The following is a 25,099-nucleotide window of genomic DNA, read 5'->3' on the forward strand; positions in this document are numbered from 1 at the left end:
CTCAAATCCATTGGACTCAACCTAGACCTTGTGACATCAAGCAAAAATAATGGTGTGGGATGATACTTTAGGCTTGAGCCAGGTTGAACTTCCACCGAGGGGGTCGACTCTAGAGACCTAGCCCCACTAAGACTTCCAAAGCAAGCCATCGAGAAATATGGGTGGCAATCGAAGAAGAGACGAAAACAGAGAAAGAGGAAAGATAAAGAAAGAATAACAGAGAAAAGATAGGACACACAACCTACAACGACACTAAGAAGGGAATGGAAGGCTAAAGCCGACCGTCGATGATCGAAGAAAGTTGAGAAGAAATCAGAGAAGACCCCAAAGAAAAAATCAACTAGAGGAGAAAAGAGCAATCTCTAAGAAAACTCTGGAAGCGTAAATGAAAGAAGGATGAATCCTCTTTTTATAAGTAGAATGACAGGACAGCCCTATATTGGATCCTCTCCAATCATCTAAAGGTTGACACCTGGTAAGCTTCGATTAGTTTGCAATAGCATCAGTCAGCCCATTAATGATTGGTGCCAAAATTGGAACACATCACCTCTTTTTAAATTCCACTAACTGCTCCACCTTCAGTGATCATGATTGCTTATGATATCACCTTTTGTCCTCCTCAAGAATTGTAATAGCTGCTCTGACCATCGTATGAAGATGTCTTTGGTCATTCGAAACTCGTGTACTCCTTTGCTCGAACTGAACTCGAGAGTAGAGGCATATATTGGGGGTCATTCTCCATTTAGGCTGAAGATGGAGATCAGCGGAAAGATGCATGGTAGCATCATTGTAACATCGGAAGCAGTGTTGAAAGTGGTAGCATCGTTAGGTATGGCATCGACATAGCAATGTTAAGGACATCCGGAAAATATGGACCTCTTCCAAATCGACCAAACCTTATGAGTGGTCCAATCCTTCTGATTTCAATCGATCATTGATTGATCTCTAATTCAATCATTAGCTAGATCAAGCTTTGGCAGATGACACACTTTGAGCACCCTGACTTCTATGCAAACCAATGTCATAAGCTCAACCCTTGGCTTCAGCATATTCAATCAATCAATATATCCATCAATCCCTTAACTGAAGCTTGTCGATCCTATCTGTACCTTCAACTTGAATGTGGAAGCACCTATAGCATCCTGATTGGTGCTAAAACAAATAGGGCAGGCTCAACTACTTGATCTAGCAATTTCGATTTAAAATCCCAATGCAATCACACCATGATCGGCCTAACAAACTTTCCTAACAATCTAATCACCTCCATCTATAAAAAGACTATAAGGGGACCTCCAAGGTATGTGAGAACTTTTTCTTTTTCTCCACTCCTTCTCATTTGTTGCTTAAGACTGATTTGAGCATCGGAGGATCCCATCGAAGCCAACTCTGTCAGATTTTTTTGTAGGTCATCTCTCTGAGAGGGACGCGCCACTGCTCCAGCTTCTCCGACCAATAGCCAAATTTCGATGTCTACAGATGTCGAAAGCATTTAAGGATTTTTAGTAAATTTTAAAATTTTTTTAATTTTTATGAAGTCATTTAATTTAATTGAATGAAAGGATGAGATTGTAAAAAAAAAATAAGTTGGAAGACCATATAAGACTTTTTAAAGATCGAGGGATTTTAGTTTTACATTGACAAATTTGAAGGTACTTTTTTTGTTATGTATTTTACATGCTATAAATGGAGGAACCATTATTTTTTTATTCAATTTATTTTTAATTTCTAGATATTTTTAATAGTATAGATTATCATTAATAAGATGGATCTTTTATTTGAATGATTGATTATAAATTTTAGATTTTAGAGAAATAAATATCCTTTCTGAAAGAAGTTTAATCCATCGCATATTTATTTTAATAGGATAAAAAATATTTTTTATGAAATAAAAAATAAGGGAGCAAAAGAATAGTGAAAATTTTTATCGAGGTATTATTTCTATGAATAGATTATATTTCATATTTTATTCTTACTAGTTTATAACCCCATGCGATGTATATGCGATGCATGGGATGGAAAGATAATGAAATGAAAAGAAAAAGAAATGGAAAGAAAAAAATGATCATCTATGTGGGAAAAGTCTTACCTTTTTTTTTTTTTTTTATTAAGATCTTACCTTATTTTTTTTCCATCTTTTCTCTATTTCATTAATTTTTCCATATTTTACCCATTTTTTATCTATTTTTTTCCATCCTCGGGAGCCCCAACTGGATAGGAGGCTTGGAGCGTTGGTTTTTCTCATATTTTACTCCATTTTTTCTCTATTTTTTTTATCCTTGAGAGTTTCAATCGGATGGAAGGCTTGGAGCGACCGAATAGGGAAGCAAAAAAAAAAAAAAATAGAATACCTTAGACATTAGACACGTGTCAAATGGAGGCTCTGCGTTTAGATATTTTTATTTTAATATATAGATAAGATTTTTTTTGTAAGTGCAATACATGTAATTAAAATAATAGATTGGGTAGCTTTGTGTTTATCCAATTGAATAAGCTAATCTAATGTGGACATGGTCTAAATCAAATTGGTGCAATTTGATATAGTTTTTGATATTTTTCAAACTACATACAATCATCATGCATCATGTAAGTAGCCAATATTCTCTTATAGCACGTGTTGCACCAATAAACTTGGTCATTATGTCATCATTGAGCGTCCTTTTGGCCAGAAATTTCTAAAATGAACAAATATTTCTCATTCAGTAGCAATCAATTCTATCATGATATTCTCTCGAGTCAATATATGCATCTTTGTAATTCAACACCTCTTCGGCAATCTTGGGCTATCCTCTTTACTCACAACAGTGGCTCTGTATGGGGATTCAACAGTCAATCTCTGCTTGTCTCTTATGTTAGAAATTCTATGATGTAGATCGTTTTTAATTTTCAATCTTTCTATTGTAATTATGGTTATCATCCACTGTTTGCTCTTTGTAATTTTAGACTGCCAGGTTTCCTGATGAACTATGTAATTAGTGCTGTTTCTAATATGTAACGAAGATGCTTCCTTATCAAAAAAAAAAAAAAATCAATTCTATCATGACCAAAGGGAGGTGAGTTTACAACCACCAGCCTTTCGGACTAATTCCACCGGCATAATTGAGGGTCCAAAAGTTGGCGGCCCTTCTAATCCCACGTAATCCATAGGACATGATAGGTAGCCGCCTCATAGGGTCGATGATATGAAATAAAGAAAAATTTCATACACGCCGCACCGCCATATTTCCCACCAAAAATTACATGCAACGTGGCATTGATGCTACCATCTTATGAATGCTCTAATCTCAATCCTCTCATGCCACATTCGATGCGAAAGGGTGGAGAATTTATAATTATGTCTCATAGTATTACTCCAAATAAGAAATAGAAATGCTGACTCGATTGGATCATTACTAGTGGGTTAATTACGAAACCTGTCCTCCAAAATCCGGAAGGCATCTGCATTGTTCCTCTCAACAACGTGAAGTTCACGTAACAGAGAGAAAATAATAAGAAAGATAATAATGCCCACGTTCCACAATATTATATCAGTTTTTATAAGTGACTTGATGAGAGAGAGCGCGCGCCGCATTTGATGGATGATTAATATAAAAATTGACATCGATTGGAAGAGAAACAGAATGCTCATATTTTTTAATATATTTAGTTTATAATTAAAATTAAAATTGAAATTGAAATAAAATTGAAATATTCAAAAATATAGATTATATTTTAAAAAATTAGATATTTTCATTTCTTTCTAAAATGGATATGAAAATGAAATTTTTTCTAACTAAATAGTATTCATTCTAAAGTTCAATTTTTTTTTAATCAAGTATGTTTTAAAAATTTAAATACATAGAGTATCAGCATGTTAGAATTTTGCTATTTAGGGTCATCTCATGTATTCGTATATCCAGTAAGAAATAGTAAAATTTAAAAAAATCAAAATAAGCATGGAGCTCACATAACAGCATTCTAGCAGGCCAGAATACAAGAACCATCACCTTTTTTGATGTGAAGAACCATCCCCTTGCTGGTCCAAACAAAGTGACCCATTCACGCTGTGGGCCCTGGTAGTTTAATTGGAGATGTCAGATCAAATAGCTATGCGGCGTGGAACCGTAGCTGTATGATGTGAGGTAGGTGGGCATGGAAAAAAAATCATATGGGCCGGGAACTATAAAATATCGTATGAGATGGATTTTATAATATGTTATATATTTTTTAATATTAATTTTAAAATATAAATATAAAAATTAAAAAAAAATTAATTAACAAAATTATTAGTTTCATAATTAAAATATTTTTTTTTATTTGTAGTACATAGCAATACATACTATATAACCATATGATACATACTAAATATATAATCAGGTGATATATACTGTAAGCTTTTTTGATATACATCAAGTAACGATCTAATACATACCTATAGCTAAATTGATACATGATTTATCGAACTTAGTATTTATCGGTATATAGTATATGACTAGTTGATACACATCTAGCAAAATATTCATCCAACATCTCAATACACACCTCTAGATAAAGCGATACATAGTTTAAAAATATAGCATTTATCAATACACAGTATATGAGCAAATAATATATACTAGATAGCTTATTGATATATATTATAAGCTTTTTTGATACACACTCAGTAATGACCCAATACACACCTCGAGGTCTTTTCTTCTCTTCCAAATCCCTCTTCTTTTCTAAGATTTTTGCATCTAAAAGTTTACGAAAACTGTATATCGTTTCACCTAGAGGTGTGTATTGGGACATCAGATAAATATTTTGCTAAGTATGTATTAACTGACTATATACTATATATTAGTAAATACTAAGTTCGATAAACTATGTATCAATTTATTTGTAGGTGTGTATTAAGTCGTTATTAGATGTGTATCAAAAAATCTTCCAGTATGTATCAATAAGTCATCTAATGTATATTATTTACTGATGTGCTGTGTATTGATGAATGTTATATTTTGAAAATAGTATATCGCTTTAATTATCTAAAGGTGTGTATTGGGATGTTGGATGAATATTTTACCAGATGTGTATCAATTAATTATATATTCTGTACTAGTGAAACTAAATTCGGTAAACTATATATCAATTTAGCTGTAGGTGTGTATTAGATCATTGCTGGATGTGTATCAAAAAAACTTACAGTATGTATCACATGATTACATTTTTAGTGTATATCATATAGTCATATAGTATGTACCATTATATACTAAAAATGAAAAAAAAAAATTAATCATCAAATCAATAATTTTGTTAGTATAAAAAATATTTAACTTTTAAATTTATATTTTAAAATTAATATTAAAAAATATATGATATATTATGAAGCCCGCCTCGTCTTTTATGGTGCCTGCCCCATATGATTTTTGTTCGGCATGTAGGGTGGTTAGATGGACATCCCCACAAAAATGGTTTTTGTATATAGCTTGTCGTGTATTCTCATTGGAATCTAATCCACTCACTGGCCCCAAAGAGATATGACTGGTTGGTTGTTTAAAAGACACCTGACTGTCCTTATCCCACCCCTGAGAATTAAATCAGTGTTAAGATAAAAGTGTTGGAGCAATTTTCTCAAGTTGTAGATGTCAGAAAACTGCAAGGATCAGATCGTGGAGGTCCTTAAAGACTAGCAACCAGCAAAACAAAAACAGCCTTCAAAATTTCAGCAGCCTTATAAATCCTGTCTGCAGGATTTCTTTCTGTGATTTGAACCCCTTCTCCACCAGATCTGAAATCTATCTTTTGAAACCTGGAAGTACTCTTGATGAAGCCTCCAAAAAATAAAAGATGAGATCTGAAACTCCTCTTGGGCGGCCAAGAGGGGTGGCACAAACAAGGGGCATGCAAAAAGGGGGGTGCTGGCTTCTAACGCCTCCTTTCTTTCCTTTTTGGGTTGGTGGCCAAGAAACCCTAGGGTTTCTTGCTGTTAGGACGTGAAGAAGATCAGAGAGAGAGAAGAAGGAAGAGAGAGAAAAGTTAGGGAGAAAATAATTTTGTATTCCTTTGATTCTTCAAATCCAAATACAGTGTATGTTTATATACAAGGTCAATGTGATCCAACCCAAAAACTCTCCTGGCTAACTCAATATAAGATTGCGCTCACCCAAGCACATGTACACCCATGACTTGACCCAATCTCATAATCTTGGACTCAATCCTAGCTCAAATATAAGTTAACCCCTCAAGACCCAAAATTTTTGGATCTCAAGATCCGAAAGGCTGACAGCCTTTCGTCCTAAGGCCCAAACTAGCCCTAAAAGCCCCATGACCACCTCATGGACTTTGGATCTTGATCTTAGCCTTGATCCTCTAAGCTTTGGGAGCACCATATGAGGCCCAACAATCTCCATCTTGGTGCCCCAAGGCCTCAACTAACTCCATCCTGTCCATCAAGTATATCATTGTCACACATTTTCGAAAGCTATCCCGTAGAATTACCTTCGTCAGTGCATCCGCTGGATTCTCCTTGGTGTGGACCTTTACCAGCTCCACCTCACCTTCTTCCATAAGTTTTCTGATCTGATGATACCTGATATTGATGTGCTTCATCCTCGTATGGTAGATAGAGTTCTGTGCAAGTAATAATACACTCTGACTGTCACAGTGCACTCTAACAGCCTCCTATGCGAGGCCCATCTCCAACGCCAAGCCCTTTAACTATAGGGCCTCTTTTGCTGCCTCCATAATGCCAGTATACTCTGCCTCAGTGGTAGATAAGGTCGTGATGGGCTACAAGCATGATCTCCATAAAACGGGACCTCCAAACAGGCTAAATACAAAACCTATCATCGACCATTAGGTGTCCACATCTCCATCGAAATTCGCATTAACAAACCCTCCTATCTACCCCCAAGCCTCCTTGGATATATTGGAGAGTCTCTCAGCACCTTCTCACTGTCCGTAGCAAATGTCGACTCCAACAGTACCCACCAAGTACCTAAAGATCCCCTTCAGTGCTCGCCAGTGCTCCCTGCCAAGCTGTGCCATGAACCTGCTAACCTGGCTCACTGTATGGGCAATATCCGGCCTACAACATACCATGGCATACATAAATCTTTCTATACCAGAGGCATATGGCACTCTCTCCATCTCCTGAGCTTCCACCTCAGTCTGTGGCGACATCGTCTTCGAGAGTCTAAAGTGCCCGATGAGTGGCAGCTCCGCTGGTTTCATTTCCTTTATCCCAAACCTCTCCAAGACTTTCTTGATGTAACCTCCCTGAGATAAATATAGCATCCTTTTGGCTCGATCTTTGAAGATTTTTATGCCTAAGATCTTTCTCGCAAGCCCCAAATCCTTCATCTCAAACTTTCGAGACAAGGTTGCCTTCAGTTCCTGCATAACTTTCTTACTCTTGCATACTATAAGCATGTCATCCACATACAAGAATAGAAATATCCTAGACTCATCCTTCAAAGATTTAATACAAACACAAAAGTCATACTCGCATCTGAAAAGCCCGATGCTCCTCACATAAGAATCAAATTGCTTGTACCATTATCTCGGTGACTGCTTCAGCCCATACAGTGATTTCTGTAATAAACAAATTTTTCTTTCTGCTCCTGGCTCTCGAAACTCAGATCATGTAGATGCTCTCCTCCAGATGTCCATGGAGAAATGCCGTCTTGATATCCATCTACTCCAGCTCAAAGTCCTGAGCTGCTACGATGCTCAGCAGTATCCTAATGGAGGTATGCCTGATGACGGAAGAGAAAACTTTACTGAAATCGATGCCTTTCTTCTGAGAGTATCCCTTGGCCACTAGCCTCGCCTTGTACCTGATACCTTCCTGCTTCGAAGGCCCCTCCTTGCGTTGGTAAACCCACTTACAACTAATGAGTTTCTTTCCTTGTGGCAACTGCACCAATCATCATATCTCATTTTTGTGGAGAGACTGCATCTCCTCGGACATTGCTTGGACCCACCTCTCTCTATCCTGACTCTCTATAGCCTCCTCATAGGTGTAGAGGTCTCCATTCGCTGTCACCAGAGCATATAACACCATCTTTTCAAAGCTATATCGCTTTGATTGCTTGACATTCTTTTTAGGCTTGTGCAATGCAACCCGATATCTGTTCTAGGTCCAATTTGCTCCTGCTGGATCTCCTAACCTCTTTCATTCATCCGAGCTCTCTCCACCTGTGGAGACACCTTTGGAGAGTGCTCCATCTGAATATCAAGTCCTCCTGATGCACCTGCAAGTAGCAAAATAGAATAGGATGTTGGTTGTCCAGCGCTGCCTTGCTGGACCTCCTGCTGCTCCTCCATGCCATCTCACCTTTGGAGAACTGAATTTTTATCAAAGGTGACATCCCTACTGATGACAAACTTCTTCTCCAAGGGATCTCATAGCTGGTATCCCTTAACTCCTCACGGAGATCCCAAGAATACCATCTTTCGTGACCTGACGTCCAATTTACTCCGCTCACTAGTACCGATGTGCACAAATGCCGTACACCCAAACACCCTTAGATGGCTCAGCCCAATCTTCCTTCTAGACCATTTTTCATCTGAAATACCACTATATAACTTAGTGTGAGGTGACTAATTCACTAAATAAATGGCTACATCAACTGTATCAACCTAAAACACCTTAGGAAGCCCTGCTTGCAGCCTCATACACCGTACCTTTTCCATAAAGATTCTGTTCATCCTCTCGACCACCCCATTTTGCTGAGAAGTTTCTCTCACTGAGAAGTATCTTTTGATGCCACACTTCTCACAAAAAATCTGAAACTTCTTGCTGGTGTACTCTCCGCCATTGTCAGACCGCAGACACTTCAAGCTCCGACCTGTCTCCTTCTCTACCTTAGTTTTTCATACCTTAAATTTGATGAAGACTTCTGATTTCTCCTTCATGAAGTAGACCCATACCTTCTTCGAGAAATCATTTATGAAGATTAAGAAGTATCTCACCCCATTTCTAACTGAAATTGGGGCCGGTCCCCACACATCAGTGTGAATTAGTTTCAGTGGGGCTGCACTACAGGCTGAACTGCTGGCAAACTATACTCTCTTCTATTTTTTCATCTAGCATGGCTCACATACCTCTGAGATACCTCCATGCAGATCTAGAATCAGACCATGCTTGCTCAACTCCTTCATTCCACAATCTCTCATGTGGCCTAGGCGGTAGTGCCACAACCGGTGAGTCTCCTGCTGGTCCTACGCTACTGCTGCTATATTAGATTCCCCAGTCACCATAGATTCTTCCATCTTATAGAGGTTATTCTCCATCCTCCTACCTCTCATTACTATCATAGCTCTATTTAAGATGTTCAACACCCCACTCCTGGCACGACTGCTAAAGCTGTAGCTGTTTCACTCCAAGTAATCAAGTGACATAAGATTTTTCTTCAGATCAGGGACATGCTTCACATTAGTGAGCGTCTGCACTATCCCATCAAACATCCTCACCCGAATGCTTCCAATACTAGCAACTGGACATGGGTGATCATCTTCAAGTGTCACGCTCCCTTCATCCGTCCTGGTGTATGTAGCGAACCAAGATTGGTTTGTGGTGTAGTGATGCAAACAGGCTAAATTCAGAGTCCATACATCTGTGTTTTACCTGTGACCATCTGATACTACCAAGAGGTCATCCTCCACCTTACTATCAGCCACCGTACTCAGTACATCAGATCCTCCCTTATCTCTCTTTTTGTTCTTCCACTACGGGTAATCTTGTTTGAAGTGCCTGATCTCGTTGCAATTATAGCACCTAGCTTCCTTCCTACTCCTGCTCTTCCAAGACTTTGACCATCCCCTTGACTTGCCTCTTTCTCTTTCTCTTTCTGATCTCTCCCCCACGGCTAAGCCCTTCTGGGGAGTACCTTCTTTGGACAACTTCTCCCACTGTTCATTAGACCGCAACACCGAAACCATGTCTTCATACTCCAGGGTCTCCTTGCCGTAGAGCAGCGTCGTCACCAATGGATCATAGGAAGGGGGCAGTGAGCATAGCAGTAGCAATGATTTATCTTTCTTCTCCATCTTCACTCCGATGTTCAGCAACTCATTGTACATCTGGTTGAATTTTTGGATGTGACCCAAGACATCTCCACCTTCTTGCATCCGAAGGCTGTACAGTCTCTTCTTTAACATCAGCTTGTTACACATATTTTTTTTCATATACATGGTATGCAACTTCGACCACAAACATTAGAGGGTCCTCTCCTCTAACACCGAATAGAGCGCCACATTCGCTAAACATCCTCTAATCACAAAATAAGCTTTCTTCTCCAGGGACATCCACTGACGATCTGTCATCCCTTCAGGCTTCTCCTCTAATGCCTGATCTAAATCTGTTTGAACTAAAAGATCTTCTATCCGAACTTTCCATATGGAAAAGTTTTCTTTCCTATCAAACTTCTCAAAATCAACCTTCATATTGCTTTCCATGACTGGATCCAAGCCAAAAACACAACAAAACTCTAAGAAATTTGAGAAATACCTTGACAGGGTCCTTGTTGAAATTTCAGCCTTTGAAGATCTTTAACTTCTGGAGTCTCCTTCTTTCTCTACACAATCCGTGCTCTGATACCAATTATTGGAGCAACTTTCTCTGGTTGTAGATGTCAGGAAACAGTAAGGATCAGGTTGTGGAGGTCCTTGAAGGCTAGCAACTAAGCAAAATAAAAACAGTCTTTAGGATTTCAGCAGTCTTATAAATCCTGTCGGTAGGATTTTTTTCTGCGATTTGAATCTCTTCTCCATCAGATCTGAAATCCACCTTCTGAGACCTAAAAGTACTCTTGATCAAGCCTCCAAAATAAAAGATGAGACCTGAAACTCCTCTTGGGCGACCAAGAGGGGGCGCACAAACAAGGGGTATGCAAAAGAGGGGGCGCTGGTTTCTAGCGCCTCCTTTCTTTCCTTTTTGGGTTGGCGGCCAAAAAATCATAGAGTTTCTTGCTGCTAGGACATGGAGAAGACCAGAGAGAGAGAAGAAGGAAGAGAGAGAAAGGTCAGGGAGAAAATGATTTTGTATTCCTTCGATTTTTTGAGTCCAAATACAGTGTATGTTTATATATAGGGTCAATGTGACTCAACCCAAAAACTCTCCTAGCTAACTCAATATAAGATTGCACTCATCCAAGCCTATGTATATCCATGACTTGACTCAATCTCATAATTTTGAACTCAATTCTAACCTAAATATAAGTTAGCCTCTCAAAATCCAAAATCTCTGGACCTCAAGATCGGAAAGGTTGACAGTCTTTCATCTTAGAGCCCAAATTAGTCTTAAAAACTTTATGACCACCCTTTAGATTTTGGACTTTGGCCTTAGTCTTAGCCTTAGCCTTGATCCCTTGAGTTTTGGGAGCACCGTACGAGATCCAACAAAAAAGATTAATATCATCATTAATGCTCATTAAACTTAATCTAAGAAATCTCACATAAAATATAAAAAATAAAAATAACTAAAATAAATAAAAATAGTAATAAAGCAAGGATTCATCCATACACTCACTTGACTCAAAGGATGTTCTGTAATGTTCTCCTCATCTTTCCACTTTTTTATATCATTAAGATCCATTAATCATTTTTTACAATACCAATAGTATCGGCAGAGGCCCACAACCACCACCACCTCTATCTCTTACCCTTTCATATGCTTTTGCTCTCCTCTGTCATCATAGTATATATCAGTTCTAATCTCTATCCTCATCATCCCACCAAAGCCAATCTCTTGGAAAAGGATTCCCTCCCTTGACAGCGCCGCCTTTTTCCCCTCATCTGGATCGTGAAAGGTGAGAGCTTTCATCTTTTATCTGTTGTTTTGGTGATAAATGTTCTGTTTAATGCCTTACTTTTTCTTGAATTTTGGGTATTGGTATCTTGGATTGGACTCATTTGGTTCATCATGCTTGACTTTAGTTGACTCGAATTGGCTGTGGATCCTTCTGGTTATTTGGAGATTTATTGGCTATGGTCATCTTCAATTATTCTTTCTCAGGATTGGGTTTTAATCCTATTATAAAATTATGCGTAATAATTATTAATTTTTAAATGGCCATCCCTTATTTTGGGTTCTTGTATTGTAGAGCCTGGCTTACATACTACTTAAAAAAATTTCAGGTTTTGATTATGGTTTCAGTAAGCCTTTTCTCGGAAAACTTTTGTGGCTTCAGCAACAATTTATCTTCTTCTTTTTTTTTTTTTTTTGAAGGAAACTTATTTTACCTTATTGTTCCTGTCATCATACCTCTTGAGTTTTATGATTGGTATTACTTTCAGCAATTCTTAATTCTTATATGATGGATAGTTCTAATCAGTTTTAGGTTTTCTCATCAATAATTTAAATTTTTTTTTTCTCTTCTAATGATATTTTTCCATCACCTTAATTCTATGTTTACCCGGGACCCTTCTTTTTAATTTGGCTACTTTGTACTTACAATCTTGGCAACGATGTTTTTAGCCTTTCAAATGGCCTTGTGTACCAATACCTCCTCCATTTTGGTTTCATTGGTGGAGAGAATGTATTCAGTTCTCAGATAATATTTTTCTCTTTAATATCATTTATATACTGCAATTTTTGTACTGCTATACTAAGATTTCACCCTTTATTTGCTGGAACAGATTTTTTTTCTTCATTTATAACCAAGCTGCCAGTAAAAAATACACTGTCAAGCGTAGTTAATATTATCGATAAATGGGTTCAGAAGGGACTTCAGTGACAAAAATTCATGTTACTGGATTCAAACAATTCCATGGGGTGTCAGAGAACCCAACTGAAACTATTGTCAGTAATCTGAAGGGGTATATGCAGAAGAAGGGATTGCCAAAAGGCCTTGTTCTTGGGAGTTGCAATGTTCTCGAGGCTGCGGGAGAGGGGGCACTTGCACCTCTTTATAATATCTTGGAGGCAGCTGCGACGGGTCGAGACAGTGAATCCACAAACGCTGGGCGAGTTATTTTGGTCGGTTACCTGTTTTCTTTCTCATTTCTTTAAGATCTAAGGCTTTCTGTGGTCATGATGATATTGGGCATATTGTGAAAGAAGTATTTTCTAATGGAAATATGAAGAAAATAATTAGCCTTAGTTCTTCTTTACTTTGGACAACTTTTTTTTTTTTTGCTTCCCATGAATTTTATATGAAATTTTGTATGCATCTAAACATGATAATGTATCCCATATGTGCTAAATAAAAGACAGGGTTCATGAGGGTGTACTGTGTATTCTAATAAATAGGATTAGGGATAGAATCTTAACGGTTATAATGCACCATGAAAAGCTGGTGGCAGGCTGCTACCATTTGAACCCAGTGGTGATTTTTTACACTTTGCTTAGAAGGGAAGTGACCCACCTACCTATTGCTCATTTGCTTCTGTGTGGAAAAACATTATCAACAGCATAAGATTTATCACATGTGTTACTTTGCTTCATTAATGCATCATGATATTTTCAAGCCTGCCATGTGCTTGACATAAATTGCATTCAAAAAGATTTGAAGGTGCTATGGGTTTAAATTTCTGTCATCAGCTTAGTCCTACAGCCTCAGAACTTTTAGTAAATGCTTTATGCAATTAACTGCTAAACCTTTGGATATACTGGCATGTTGACTTCTTCACTCAGAAAGTTTCCTTCATCGTTTGGCCAACCCTGGGAAATTTTCTCCACCATAATCAAGAAAAGAGAACAACTTGGGCCTGTAGTTGTGACCTTTTCCCACTCAAGACTCAAAATGTGATGAATTTTAGGAAAAAAAGCTAACCCTTTATCCATTTTATACTATTGGCCCTGCTGAACTTGATGATATGATCTGTTTCAGTTGTCTGGGAAACTTCAATCAAGCACTAATGTTTGTAATCTTTCACTGTGTTTATTGGAAATTTTGTTCAAATACTTTCATAAATAGCTATCAGCAAATGATTTTTGCCCACATTAACATTGTGCATCTAGTTTTCCCTTTAAAAAAAATTATGCATCTATTTAATTTTAACACATGCATGTTTTGCTTATTAACTGTTATTCTTCAGCTCCATTTTGGAGTTAACAGTGGTTCGACAACATTTGCTATTGAGAACCAAGCAATCAATGAAGCTACTTTTCGTTGTCCAGATGAATTAGGATGGAAACCTCAGGTAAGATATGCACATATTGCTTTAGTTTATCATTGAATTCACCAGTTGTGATATGCACTTTGGTTCTTATTTTTCTTGCAGAGAGTCCCCATTATCCCTTCGGATGGAGATTTTTCACGAACACGGGAGGTATGGTGGCTGTTACGACTCATTTTAGATGTTTCATGCTTTCATCACTATAATCTCATGAGTTATTACGGAGTGAAGATTCTAGCTTAAGATCATAAGTTATTTCCTTGGAAAGGATAGAGTGTTATTGTTTTATCATTATTCTTATCTTATTATAATTTTCTTTGACAGAGTGGTTACTTTTTTTCAGTTGATAGTCTGCAATTATTTAGGATAACTTGGAAATGTGTCTTCTGCTTAAGCATTATGTAAGGGTTTTTCTTTTTTTTTTTTTTTTTCTTTCTTTTTTTATTTATTTATAAATAATGTTTCTTTAGATATGAATTTGAATCGATCAAGCATAATTTTGTTTCTTCACTGAAAAAGAAAAGAGCATATTCAGTAAAGCTTGAGTCCTCAAGGTTCCTTTAAGAAGTGTCATTCTAAGTAGAAAGTATGTGAATATATTTGCCGTCGTTCAGGCAAGATTAAGTTTTCATCTCTTTTCGATATCTAATGCAGGTTCTGTCTATTTATGAATAGAGACAAGTAGTTTTAAGTGGCTTGGCAATGATGCATCTCAGCATGCAAATTCTAGGCGTCAATTGGATTATACTCATCATCCGCTTGCATACAGATGAAATATTCTCTGTGTTTGCTAGCTAACAATGTGAACTTCTTGTTAATGAAATGCAGACTTCACTTCCAGTGAATGAGATTATCAAAGCCTTGGCAAAAATGGGATACTTGGTGATACCATCAGATGATGCTGGCCGATTTGTGTGCAACTATGTTTACTATCACTCACTCCGCTTTGCAGAACAATGTGGCATCAAGTCTCTTTTTGTACATGTTCCTCTTTTTCTGACAATCAGCAAGGAAACCCAGATGCAATTTGTTGCCTCCCTTTTGGAAGTACTCGCTTCCTTGCCCTAGTACCTTGATCATCTTTTTTTAATATTAGTTCCCTCTTCCAAGCTGTTGGGATTTATGGTGAATCAAGGTGTCAGGCATCATGGGTAAGGATGCTCATTTGCTTGTTAGAAAAAATCGTATCTCTTGAAGATAATAGCTGTGATTTGGTCGATTCGGTCTGTCTTCTACTCATGTGTCATGGATGGATGGTCAATGGAATTTTCATGTTTGACACAAGCAATGTATGTTTGCTTGAGGGTGTCTGTATTTGTGATCAGATTATGCTTCTGAGTTTGTGCATCCTGCAAAAAACTCTATATTTGCAAAAGCGAATCTGGAGCAAGTTGTGTCACTTCTGCTGAGTTCCTGCTTATGGTTTGTGAGTGCTAAAATCTTTATCATCTTACTACTCAATCATCCAAATCCCCTTATTGCTGATCAGCCTGCTTCTGTGGGAACCAGAACCCTTTAAAGGACAGAGAAATTCTTTCTTCCAAGTTATGAGCAATAACTTAAGGAAATCTCAGATCTTAAATCAATAAATTATAATAATAGATAATGTCAGCTACTTGTAATCCTTTTACGACAGCATATCAAACCTTTCCTTTCGATATGGTTCAACAAACTCTATGTACGTGGGCGGCTATAAACTGGCCGACCTAAAATTTCTGCTTGATTTATTCATTAAGACTTGTTGCTGGCTTTCAGTAGATGCCTGGCAGAATGTTGAGTTCTCTAAAACAGGTACTGGAATCATTGGAAGATTATTATCGGGTGAAACTTTTAAACCCAAAACTTCATTAGTTGTTTATGAGATATTCAACATGAACAGCCTTCTGCAGTGCCTCAAATAGGTGAGCAGAGTAAAATGTGCAACTACGAATACTGTTTCATCCAATAACATCAGGATCACTGCTTATGACATCATCAAGTCATTCTTCGTGAGTTGCTGCTTTTGAGAGCAATTGCTTGATGGTTGGCTCTTTCTCTGACAGAGTTGCCATTGAGGGTTCATCAAGGTGGGTGTCTGGGTGATTGGAGACTTGGTGATAAACAATGCTTATCAAGGACACACCTGTGTCATTGGAGCCGTAGGTATAACCGAGTCTGGTTGGATGTAGTTTTTGCTTCGTTGTAGTTCGAGAAAATTTCTAGGTTCACAACCTCACCATCAGATCATAACAGAATAACTCAAGTTTATGTGTGATGTTTCCCCTCATCTTTCATTTGAAATGATTGATTTTATACAGCAGCAATCTGACTATCAAGTCTGCCACAGAAACCCAACCCCGAACAGATCAAAATGATGATGGTGAAATTTTTTATCATGCATTCAATGAGATGCAAAAACAGTGTTATCCGACCAACTAAAGTATCAAAAGGATCTCAAGAAGCACAACATTCAGCATCTAAATATCAAAATATTAGACTGCAAATCGGGTGTAAGGCTTTTATTCCTGGTGATGTAAGCATACGAACCAATTTTCCTGAACTGATTATGTTCTCAAATAATTTGCAGTTTTTCACTGCCTTCGTGTTTCTCCAAACCATTCTCTCGTAAAGAAATTAGTCGGTGATTATTAATTGGTTTATGAATTTTACAATTTATCCATGGATTGTCCACGACTTATTTGAGGGATGTTCTTGGATTACAAATTTGTACTGCTATCTGAAACTATTGGTAGTCGAGTTGTTGCTTGATTTTTGTTGCATCGAAATGCAGAAATATGTCAATTAAATCTGTATTATTTATTCTTCCTTTGTTATCCAATTTTCTTGTTGAACCTTTGGTGAATCTTTGCCCTCAGCTGAATTGTTCCCAAAAACCAAATTTATGAATGCAGAATGAAAGCTGACAGATAAACGGGATGAGATTAAGAATATCAAACTATGGCACTTCAATTAAAAACTTTCGAAATAAAAAGCCTGATGAAAACTAATAACAAAGCAAAAGATTTAGAATAAAAAAAACTACTCTGATAAATCCAGTTACTCCAACAACAAAAATTCTTTTTTTTCCTACCAAAAGAAGATGCCGATTTCCCAATAATTTTCATAGATAACTAGAAACATTACGAGGGAGGGGCATAAAATGAAGGGACAAAAATACGAGCCATTAAAATGACAAAGTAGTGACATTTTTCCCTTTTTTTATATAAATCAAAGGGCAATGAGAATTTTCAAAGAGAATCTGAATTCAATTGAGAAAATCCTAGAAGTAATAATTCTGTACCTTCTAATTTATTGGAAAAACCCTAAGTTGAATACGAGGAAAAAGGGCATGTGAAGTTGGGCCGAATAGAGAAGGCCGATCGGAATACGTAGCGCTTTGTTTGGATAGCCCTCGTAAGGGAAGGGAAGAAAAGACAAGGGGAGGAAAGAGAAAGGGAGGAAGAACATTATTTTTGTTTATATAATCTGTAAAAGAAAAAAAAAAAAATAAGTATTTTAAATTAAAAAGATCATTATATCCTAATTTTATTTTAATATCTGTAGATATTTTTATCTTTTAATCTATCACATGTTCCTTTCTCTTCTAATTCTTTCAAATTGGAGGAATTAGAAAACTAATTTAATAGAGGGAAAGAAAAGAAGAGAGATATTCCTCTTTTTCTCTTTCTCTCTCTCAAAAATTAATATTCAAATAAGAAAAAAAAAATTCCTTCCTTTTCTTTCTTTCTGCATTCGTCAATCTAAATAAAAGTATTTGTAATTTTATTTCTCTTTAAATAAATTTATATTTGAAACATCTCACTAATTAGAACAATGGTGCGAATTACATGGAAGTAGTTTTATTATTTATTCTCTCGATAATATAAAATTACATATCAGTAAGAGATACTAATTCAAATATTTTAGAAATATTTTTACGAATAATAATAATAATAATAATAATAAAAATAATAATAATAATAATAATAATAATAATAATAATAATAATAATATTCTGTGAAGATGTATTTGGAGTGTTGCCAACTCAACTACTCAAATAAATTTTATTGTATCATTTTGAAAAAATATTTTTTTATATTAAATTATATTATTAATATATGATATTATTATATTTTTATAATTAAAATTTACTAATTGAGAATATGAAATAATTCTAAAAATTTATATAAATATTATATTATTTTTTAAATTTAATTTTTTAATCTAATTAAATTTAGCATGAATGTTGTACTAATCCAAGCGTCCCGGCAGGCTGATTGCCGGACCAAAGCTTATATGCGTGATGTAAATATCACATCGGTTATTCCCCTTTTCCGAGAGAGGGAGGCTTCGTCCATGGCAGAAGAATCCAAAGGTAAGATTTTTATCATATAATCTTAGCTCAAACTCTTGGGTTTTCAGTTCCATGTCTTTCCCTTTTCCCCTATATCAAGTTTCTCTTCTTGGTTTCCAGTTTCAATCCAATTCTAGGGTTGCCATTTGATTTTCGAATTTCCGGTGGATTATAGGGTTTTCATTTGATTTCCGATTTCAAGTCCATTTTATGGTCTTTTTAAGAAATCTTTGTATCATATACTCGCCTCCAGAGTTTTCTATTTATCTTGATTGCCCGTTACCTTCAATTTTGTTTTGTTCCCGTATGTTATTGGGAATTTATCCGTCCAAGCAATTTGTGATTCTTATACTAGTCTTCCTTTCTGTTAGATTGTTCTTGATTATATGAATTCCAGGCTTTTGTTTAATTCCTGGACCTTTGTCTGGGCTATGGGATCTTTTAATCTTTTTTTCATATGTGTTAGGTATAAAATACCCACAGCCGAAGTTCCCAGCAGGATTAACTCTTACGGACTCCGCCCGGACTCCTATGGGAGCCGGGCTCTACCCACAACTTCAACCGCAAGGAGGACTCCGCCCGGACTCCTACGAGAGCCGGACTCCGTCGCCAACTTCAACTGCCGGTAAGCTCCGTCCGGACTCCTACGGGAGCCGGACTTCGCACCTGACTTTAATTGCAGGGGACTCCGTCCGGACTTCTACGGGAGCCGGGCTCCGCCCACAACTTCAACCGCAAGGAGGACTCCGCCCGGACTCCTACGGGAGCCGGGCTCCGTCGCCAACTTCAACTGCCGGTAAGATCCATCCGGACTCCTACGGGAGCCGGACTTCGCACCTGACTTTAATTACAGGGGACTCCGCCCGGACTCCTACGGGAGCCGGGCTCCGTCCATAACTTCAACCACAAGGAGGACTCCGCCCGGCTCCCACGGGCTCCGTCGCCAACTTCAACTGCCGGTAAGCTTCGTCCGGACTCCTACGGGAGCCGGACTTCGCACCTGACTTTAATTGCAGGGGACTCCGCCCGGACTCCTACGGGAGCCGGGCTCTGCCCACAACTTCAACTGCAAGGAGGACTCCGCCCGGACTCCTACGGGAGCCGGGCTCCGTCGCCAACTTCAACTGCCGGTAAGATCCGTCCGGACTCCTACGGAAGCCGGACTTCGCACCTGACTTTAATTGCAGGAGACTCCGCCCGGACTCCTACGGGAGCCGGGCTCCGCCCACAACTTCAACCGCAGGGAGGACTCCGCCCGGACTCCTACGGGAGCCGGGCTCCGTCGCCAACTTCAACTGCCGGTAAGCTCCGTCCGGACTCCTACGGGAGCCGGACTTCGCACCTGACTTTAATTGTAGGGGACTCCGCCCGGACTCCTATGGGAGCCGGGCTCCGCCCACAACTTCAACTGCAAGGAGGACTCCGCCCAGACTCCTACGGGAGCCGGGCTCCGTCGCCAACTTCAACTGCCGGTAAGATCCGTCCGGACTCCTACGGAAGCCGGACTTCGCACCTGACTTTAATTGCAGGGGACTCCGCCCGGACTCCTACGGGAGCCGGGCTCCGCCCACAACTTCAACCGCACGTAGGAGTCCGGGCTCCGCCCACAACTTCAATCGCAGGGAGGACTCCGCCCGGACTCCTACGGGAGCCGGGCTCCGTCGCCAACTTCAACTGCCGGTAAGCTCCGTCCGGACTCCTACGGGAGCCGGACTTCGCACCTGACTTTAATTGCAGGGGACTCTGCCCGGACTCCTACGGGAGCCGGGCTCTGCCCACGACTTCAATCACAAGGAGGACTCCGCCCGAGCTCCTACGGGAGCCAGGCTCCGTCACCAGCTCCGACCGCTGCCGAACTTCAGCCGACGAATCCGCATTTTCTGGCGCAACGCAGCAACCACCACGATCCTGCTCCACTTCCTGCGATGGATTTTGCGCAGCTCCATCATTCCCTGACAGACCGTTATGACGGCCACGATCCTGCTCCACCTTCTGTAACGGATACTGCGCGATTCCTCCATCCGCTGGCAAGTCGCGACAACGGACGCCGCTCCACTCCCTGCGGCAGACTCCACGTGGCGCGCTGCAGTGAGGGCCACGGGTCTACTCCACTACTCCTCGCAACAAATTCCTCCTGACGGTGGGCGGCCCACTACGAGATGATTATGAACGTCGCTATCAGTCTGTTGAGCCCTCCGCCTATAAAAAGGGGATCCCAGATATGTTATTTCATAAGCTCTCGTTTTTATCTAAAAACTCTGCTAAATTCTTCGTTTGAGCACTCCATTCTTGTTGAGGCAGAGAACTGACTTGAGCGTCGGAGGGTCTTGCCGGAGCAACTCTACCTCCGGTTTAGACTTCCTTTGCAGGTCCCGGCGGCGACCGTGACTCCCTCGACTCCAGCTTCTCCGGCGCAAGCGGATTTTTGCACCAACAAGATTGGCGCTAGAGGAAGGGCCTGTCTTCGCAGTACCCTTGTTCTTAAAGGAGCGCTCAACGGAGCCGCCTCCGATCGTCTCCTCCGGCACCCACTCCTTGTTTCCCCCACGGGATTCTTACTTGATGCCTCCCCGCAAGGCGTCCACGCGACGGTCCACGGCCTCCGCGGCCAGATCTCAGGCTCCGGCCTCCCCTCCTGTTTCTCAACCTCCTCCTCCTCCGGTGGCGGCGGTCGGCGCGGAGCAGTTTGACCTGCTGGCGCAGCAGGTCAGAGGTCTCACAGAAACTGTGCAGGCTATGCAGTAGCAGCAGCCGCAGGCATCAGTACGCCTGGAAAGGGTGTCCCCGGAACACCAGAATCCGGCGGCAGGGCGGGCCACCTGGGCCAGCCGCCCCGTCCTTCCTGGAAAAACGAACCCGAAGGTGGAGAGCCCTCAATCGGACCACGACTCCACCCCTAGAAGATCCCTGCCCCCATTCTGCCAGAGGACCCTCTAGACTCAAAGTCGGGAGGATTTTCTGGACCGGAGGCTCCAGGAAATGAACCGGCGGATCGAAGAACTCCGCCATGCTCCCCCCGCTTATGGTGAGGATATTTGTACTGACCCTCCCTTCTCTCAAATGATCATGCAGGAACCTATCCCGCCAAACTTCAAGCTCCCCCAGTTCGAAAGCTACGACGGGACTTCGGACCCGGTTGATTATCTGGAGGCCTTCCGGACGATGATGCTGCTTCACGGCGCTCCCGACGCCATTCTATGTCGGGCCTTCCCAACCACCTTGAAGGGAGCGGCGAGGAACTGGTACTCGGCTTTGAAACCGGGTACCATCTTTTCCTTCGATCAAATGAGCCACCAATTTGTGGCCCATTTTGTCAGCAGCCGGCGCCCCCGGAAGGGTTCGGAGTCCCTCATCAATATCAAGCAGAGGGAAGGGGAGTCCATTCGGGCCTACATCAACCGTTTCAACGTCGCGGCGCTGGAGGTCCGGAACTTGGACCAATCAGTCGCAATGGCCGCTCTGAAAGGTGGCCTTCAGAAGAATGACCTTTTGTTCTCTCTGGAGAAAAAGTACCCCAGGGATTTTGCTGATTTGTTGGCTCGGACTGAAGGATACGCCCGAGCGGAAGAAGCCTTCAAAATGAAGGATGAAGAGACAGCGAGGGAGCGGCAGGCGGGAGACTCGAGTAAGCCCGCAATCGAAAAAAGGCCAAGAGAAGTCCGGCCGCGTTCTCGATCCCCTCCTGGGCACAAGCGTGCCCATACTCCACCCCGGGTGCGCAGGCAGAGAAGTCCGGATCGCGGGGTTCGGCGAGGTTCCCCACTGGGGAGATTCTGCAGCTACGCCCCCCTCAACGTCTCGAAAGCCCAGGTACTGATGGAGGTCAGGGAGCAGCTCCCTAGGCCGGAGAGGATGCGCACGCACCCCGGGAAGCGCAACCCCAACAAGTTCTGTCTCTACCACCGTGACCACGGCCACGACACGGAGGAATGCATCCAGCTCCGGGACGAGATCGAGGAGCTCATCCGGTGAGGTCGACTCGACAGGTTCATCCGACGCAGGCCTGAGGGTAGAGGAGATCGGCCAAGGGCCCTTCCGCAACCTGAACCACCAAGAAGGGAGGAGCAACCCGGGGACCGGCCTCCCATCGGGACCATCGACTCCATCACCGGAGGGCCTCAAGGAGGAGCAGACCTCCCGCAACCGTGAAACTCGGGAAACCTGTAAATGTATCACTTACGATTTCACCTTGAATCTAAATTCCTTTCTACTTGACGTGCTCTTTCCATTTGGCATGGATTTGTCACGACTGGATATAACCCCTTCAAACGCCTAAAACAAAGTTATGTTAGGAACAGGGGGAGAGGCCTTACAGCGCCCTAATGTGCCCCCACGGCCATGTCAGGAACAGGAGGAAGACCTCGTCCTGACATGAGCAAAGTCAAATGCCCGGTTCTTTTAGACCGGATGGGGGGAGAGGCCTTACAGTGCCTTAATGTGCCCCCACAGCCATGTCAGGAACAGGAGGAGGACCTCGTCCTGATATGAGCAAAGTCAAAGGCCCGGTTCTTTTAGACCGGATGGGGGGAGAGGCCTTACAGCGCCCTAATGTGCCCCCACAGCCATGTCAGGAACAGGAGGAGGACCTCGTCCTGACATGAGCAAAGTCAAAGGCCCGGTTCTTTTAGACCGGATGGGGGGAGAGGCCTTACAGCGCCCTAATGTGCCCCCACAGCCATGTCAGGAACAGGAGGAGGACCTCGTCCTGACATGAGCAAAGTCAAAGGCCCGGTTCTTTTAGACCGGATGGGGGGAGAGGCCTTACAGCGCCCTAACGCGCCCCCACGGCCATGTCGGGAACGGGAGGAGAGCAAGGTCGAAAGCTCGGACTCCTACAGGAGCCGGGCTCCGTCTGTGACTGCTGTGGCAAGGGAGACTCCGCCCGAACTCCTACGGGAGCCGGGCTCCACCCACGACTTCTGCAGCAAGGAAGACTCCGCCCGCCCTGGCAATGGCCTTACGTGCCCCCGCGGGAACGGGAGGAGAACCTCGTCCTGGTGATGACGAAACCCGGCCGCCCAACAAGATCGGATGAAGGGAAAAAGCCCCTCAGCGGCACCTCCACGCTCCTATGCAACCTCGCAAAAAGCGAGGGGAGGGTCCTCACTCTGAGAAGAGGAGGAAAATTAAAAAGGAAGGGTGACGAACTACGATGGAAACAGATGAAGGACGAATCGCACCAAAGACCTAAAGAACCTCGTCCCAACAAAGACGGGGGGTTCCTACCAAACACCCCCGGCCTCTAGGAAGACTCCCGACACAGGTCAAGAAGACAGCGACGTCCCCGAAGTAATGTGGAGTCCGGACCGCCAAGCTCGAGCTTGCGGCCATGTACGACGAGGAAGGCAAGCTAACGCATCAACGACTGGGTGCCTCCCAACGATGTCAACATCAGACAAGTCGAACGATAAGAAAAGTTCGGCGGACGATAATTTAATACAACTCGCGGACGAGGTAACACAAAACACCCTTTTCATTCCATTTTCGAAATACACACTACAAAGCCCGGAAGGCCAAGGAAAGAAAAGCGAAACGACAAAAGCGGGATAAAACAACAAAAAGGAAAGTATATACATGAAAAGACAGAAGGACGAAAAGAGCTCTAAGGAGGCTCTGCTCCTTCCGACCTAGAGTTATCTGCTCCACCCCTCATCCAGGACTGCCTTAGATTCTCAATTTCTTCTTCTAGCTCCCCCCTTCTCTGCAGCGCGTCCTGGAGCGCCCGACGAAGTCGCTGGCTCTCGGCCTCCGCCTCTCGACGCCTCTTCCTCAAGACCTCGGATTCCGCCTCCGTATCCGCGATGGTCTGCTGCTCGTATGCCAGTTGGATCTTCAGTTGTTGCAGCTCGGCTGTCTTTTCCCCGAGGGCGACAGAAATCTCTTCGACGGTTTCTCTTAGGGACTGGAGCTCATCAGAATCCCGGGCGGAAGTAAGCTGAGCCCTGTTAGCCAGCTGCCTCTGGAGACGGGCGACTTCGTCGGTCGCCGCCTTGAGTCTCCCTTTATATTCCTCCACCTGTCTGCGCCAGCTGGCCCGATGCACGTCGTGGCTCACCTCGGCGTCCTGAAGCTGCCGCTGAAGGTCGGAGACCTTCTTCGACCACTGTTGGTCGCCGTCGGCCCGAGCCAAGAGCCGGGACGAACTTCCTCCCAGCTGGCCGATCTTCCCCATCGCGGCCGACAGTTCCACCTTGAGGGAGCTAATCTTGGCGGCCTGAGCCCAAATTCGGTCGCTGGCGCTCTTCTTGCATTCCGCGAGCTCCTTCGCGAAATCCGCCTTCCTCCGGTTATACTCCATGATCCCCTTCACGTGGAGATTCCGAAAGTGGGTGGCCTCCGCGGTGGCTTCGGAATGACCTTCTCTCAATCTGCGAAGCTCGCCTTCCATCTTCTTTGACTTCTTTGTCAAGTGAAGGACTTCCTTCTTCAGCCGCTGGATCGTCGACTTCAGCGGGATCCCCAGGGGCAGGGGAAGTGCTTCTGCAGGACACTGCCATCGGAAGGCAAAAGCGTCAAAGCACGACTCATCGCAGGAAGAAAAGCAGAGAGAAGAAGGGGAGGGAGGAGAAGCCATCCGCGATAAGAAATTCAACTTTATTGATTGGATAATTCTTGAAGACAAAAAAAAAGAAGGAAAAGAAAAATTGCGATGAAATAAAAATACAAGGTCGGAGGTCTCAGACTTCG

General features: G+C 42.0%; 1 protein-coding gene across 1 annotated transcript; it reads left to right on the top strand.

Moving 5' to 3' along the window:
- Positions 1 to 11,584: 11,584 nt before the first annotated feature.
- On the top strand, positions 11,585 to 15,478 carry LOC105035810 (uncharacterized). Its single transcript, XM_010911508.4, has 5 exons — positions 11,585 to 11,768; positions 12,598 to 12,937; positions 13,999 to 14,103; positions 14,185 to 14,232; positions 14,908 to 15,478. Exons 2-5 carry the CDS (start codon positions 12,671 to 12,673, stop codon positions 15,145 to 15,147), a joined length of 660 nt encoding a protein of 219 aa, XP_010909810.2. The 5' UTR covers positions 11,585 to 11,768; positions 12,598 to 12,670; the 3' UTR covers positions 15,148 to 15,478.
- Positions 15,479 to 25,099: the final 9,621 nt, after the last annotated feature.

This window comes from Elaeis guineensis, chromosome 11 (genome assembly GCF_000442705.2).
Source record: "Elaeis guineensis isolate ETL-2024a chromosome 11, EG11, whole genome shotgun sequence".
Classification (NCBI taxonomy): Eukaryota; Viridiplantae; Streptophyta; class Magnoliopsida; order Arecales; family Arecaceae; genus Elaeis; species Elaeis guineensis.

Excerpts from the sequence above, each read along its gene's own strand:
- LOC105035810 (XM_010911508.4), top strand. The coding sequence starts at position 12,671 with ATGGGTTCAGAAGGGACTTCAGTGACAAAAATTCATGTTACTGGATTC. Across the intron at positions 12,938-13,998 it reads ACGCTGGGCGAGTTATTTTG|CTCCATTTTGGAGTTAACAG; the intron begins GTCGGTTACCTG and ends GTTATTCTTCAG. Across the intron at positions 14,104-14,184 it reads AATTAGGATGGAAACCTCAG|AGAGTCCCCATTATCCCTTC; the intron begins GTAAGATATGCA and ends TTTTTCTTGCAG.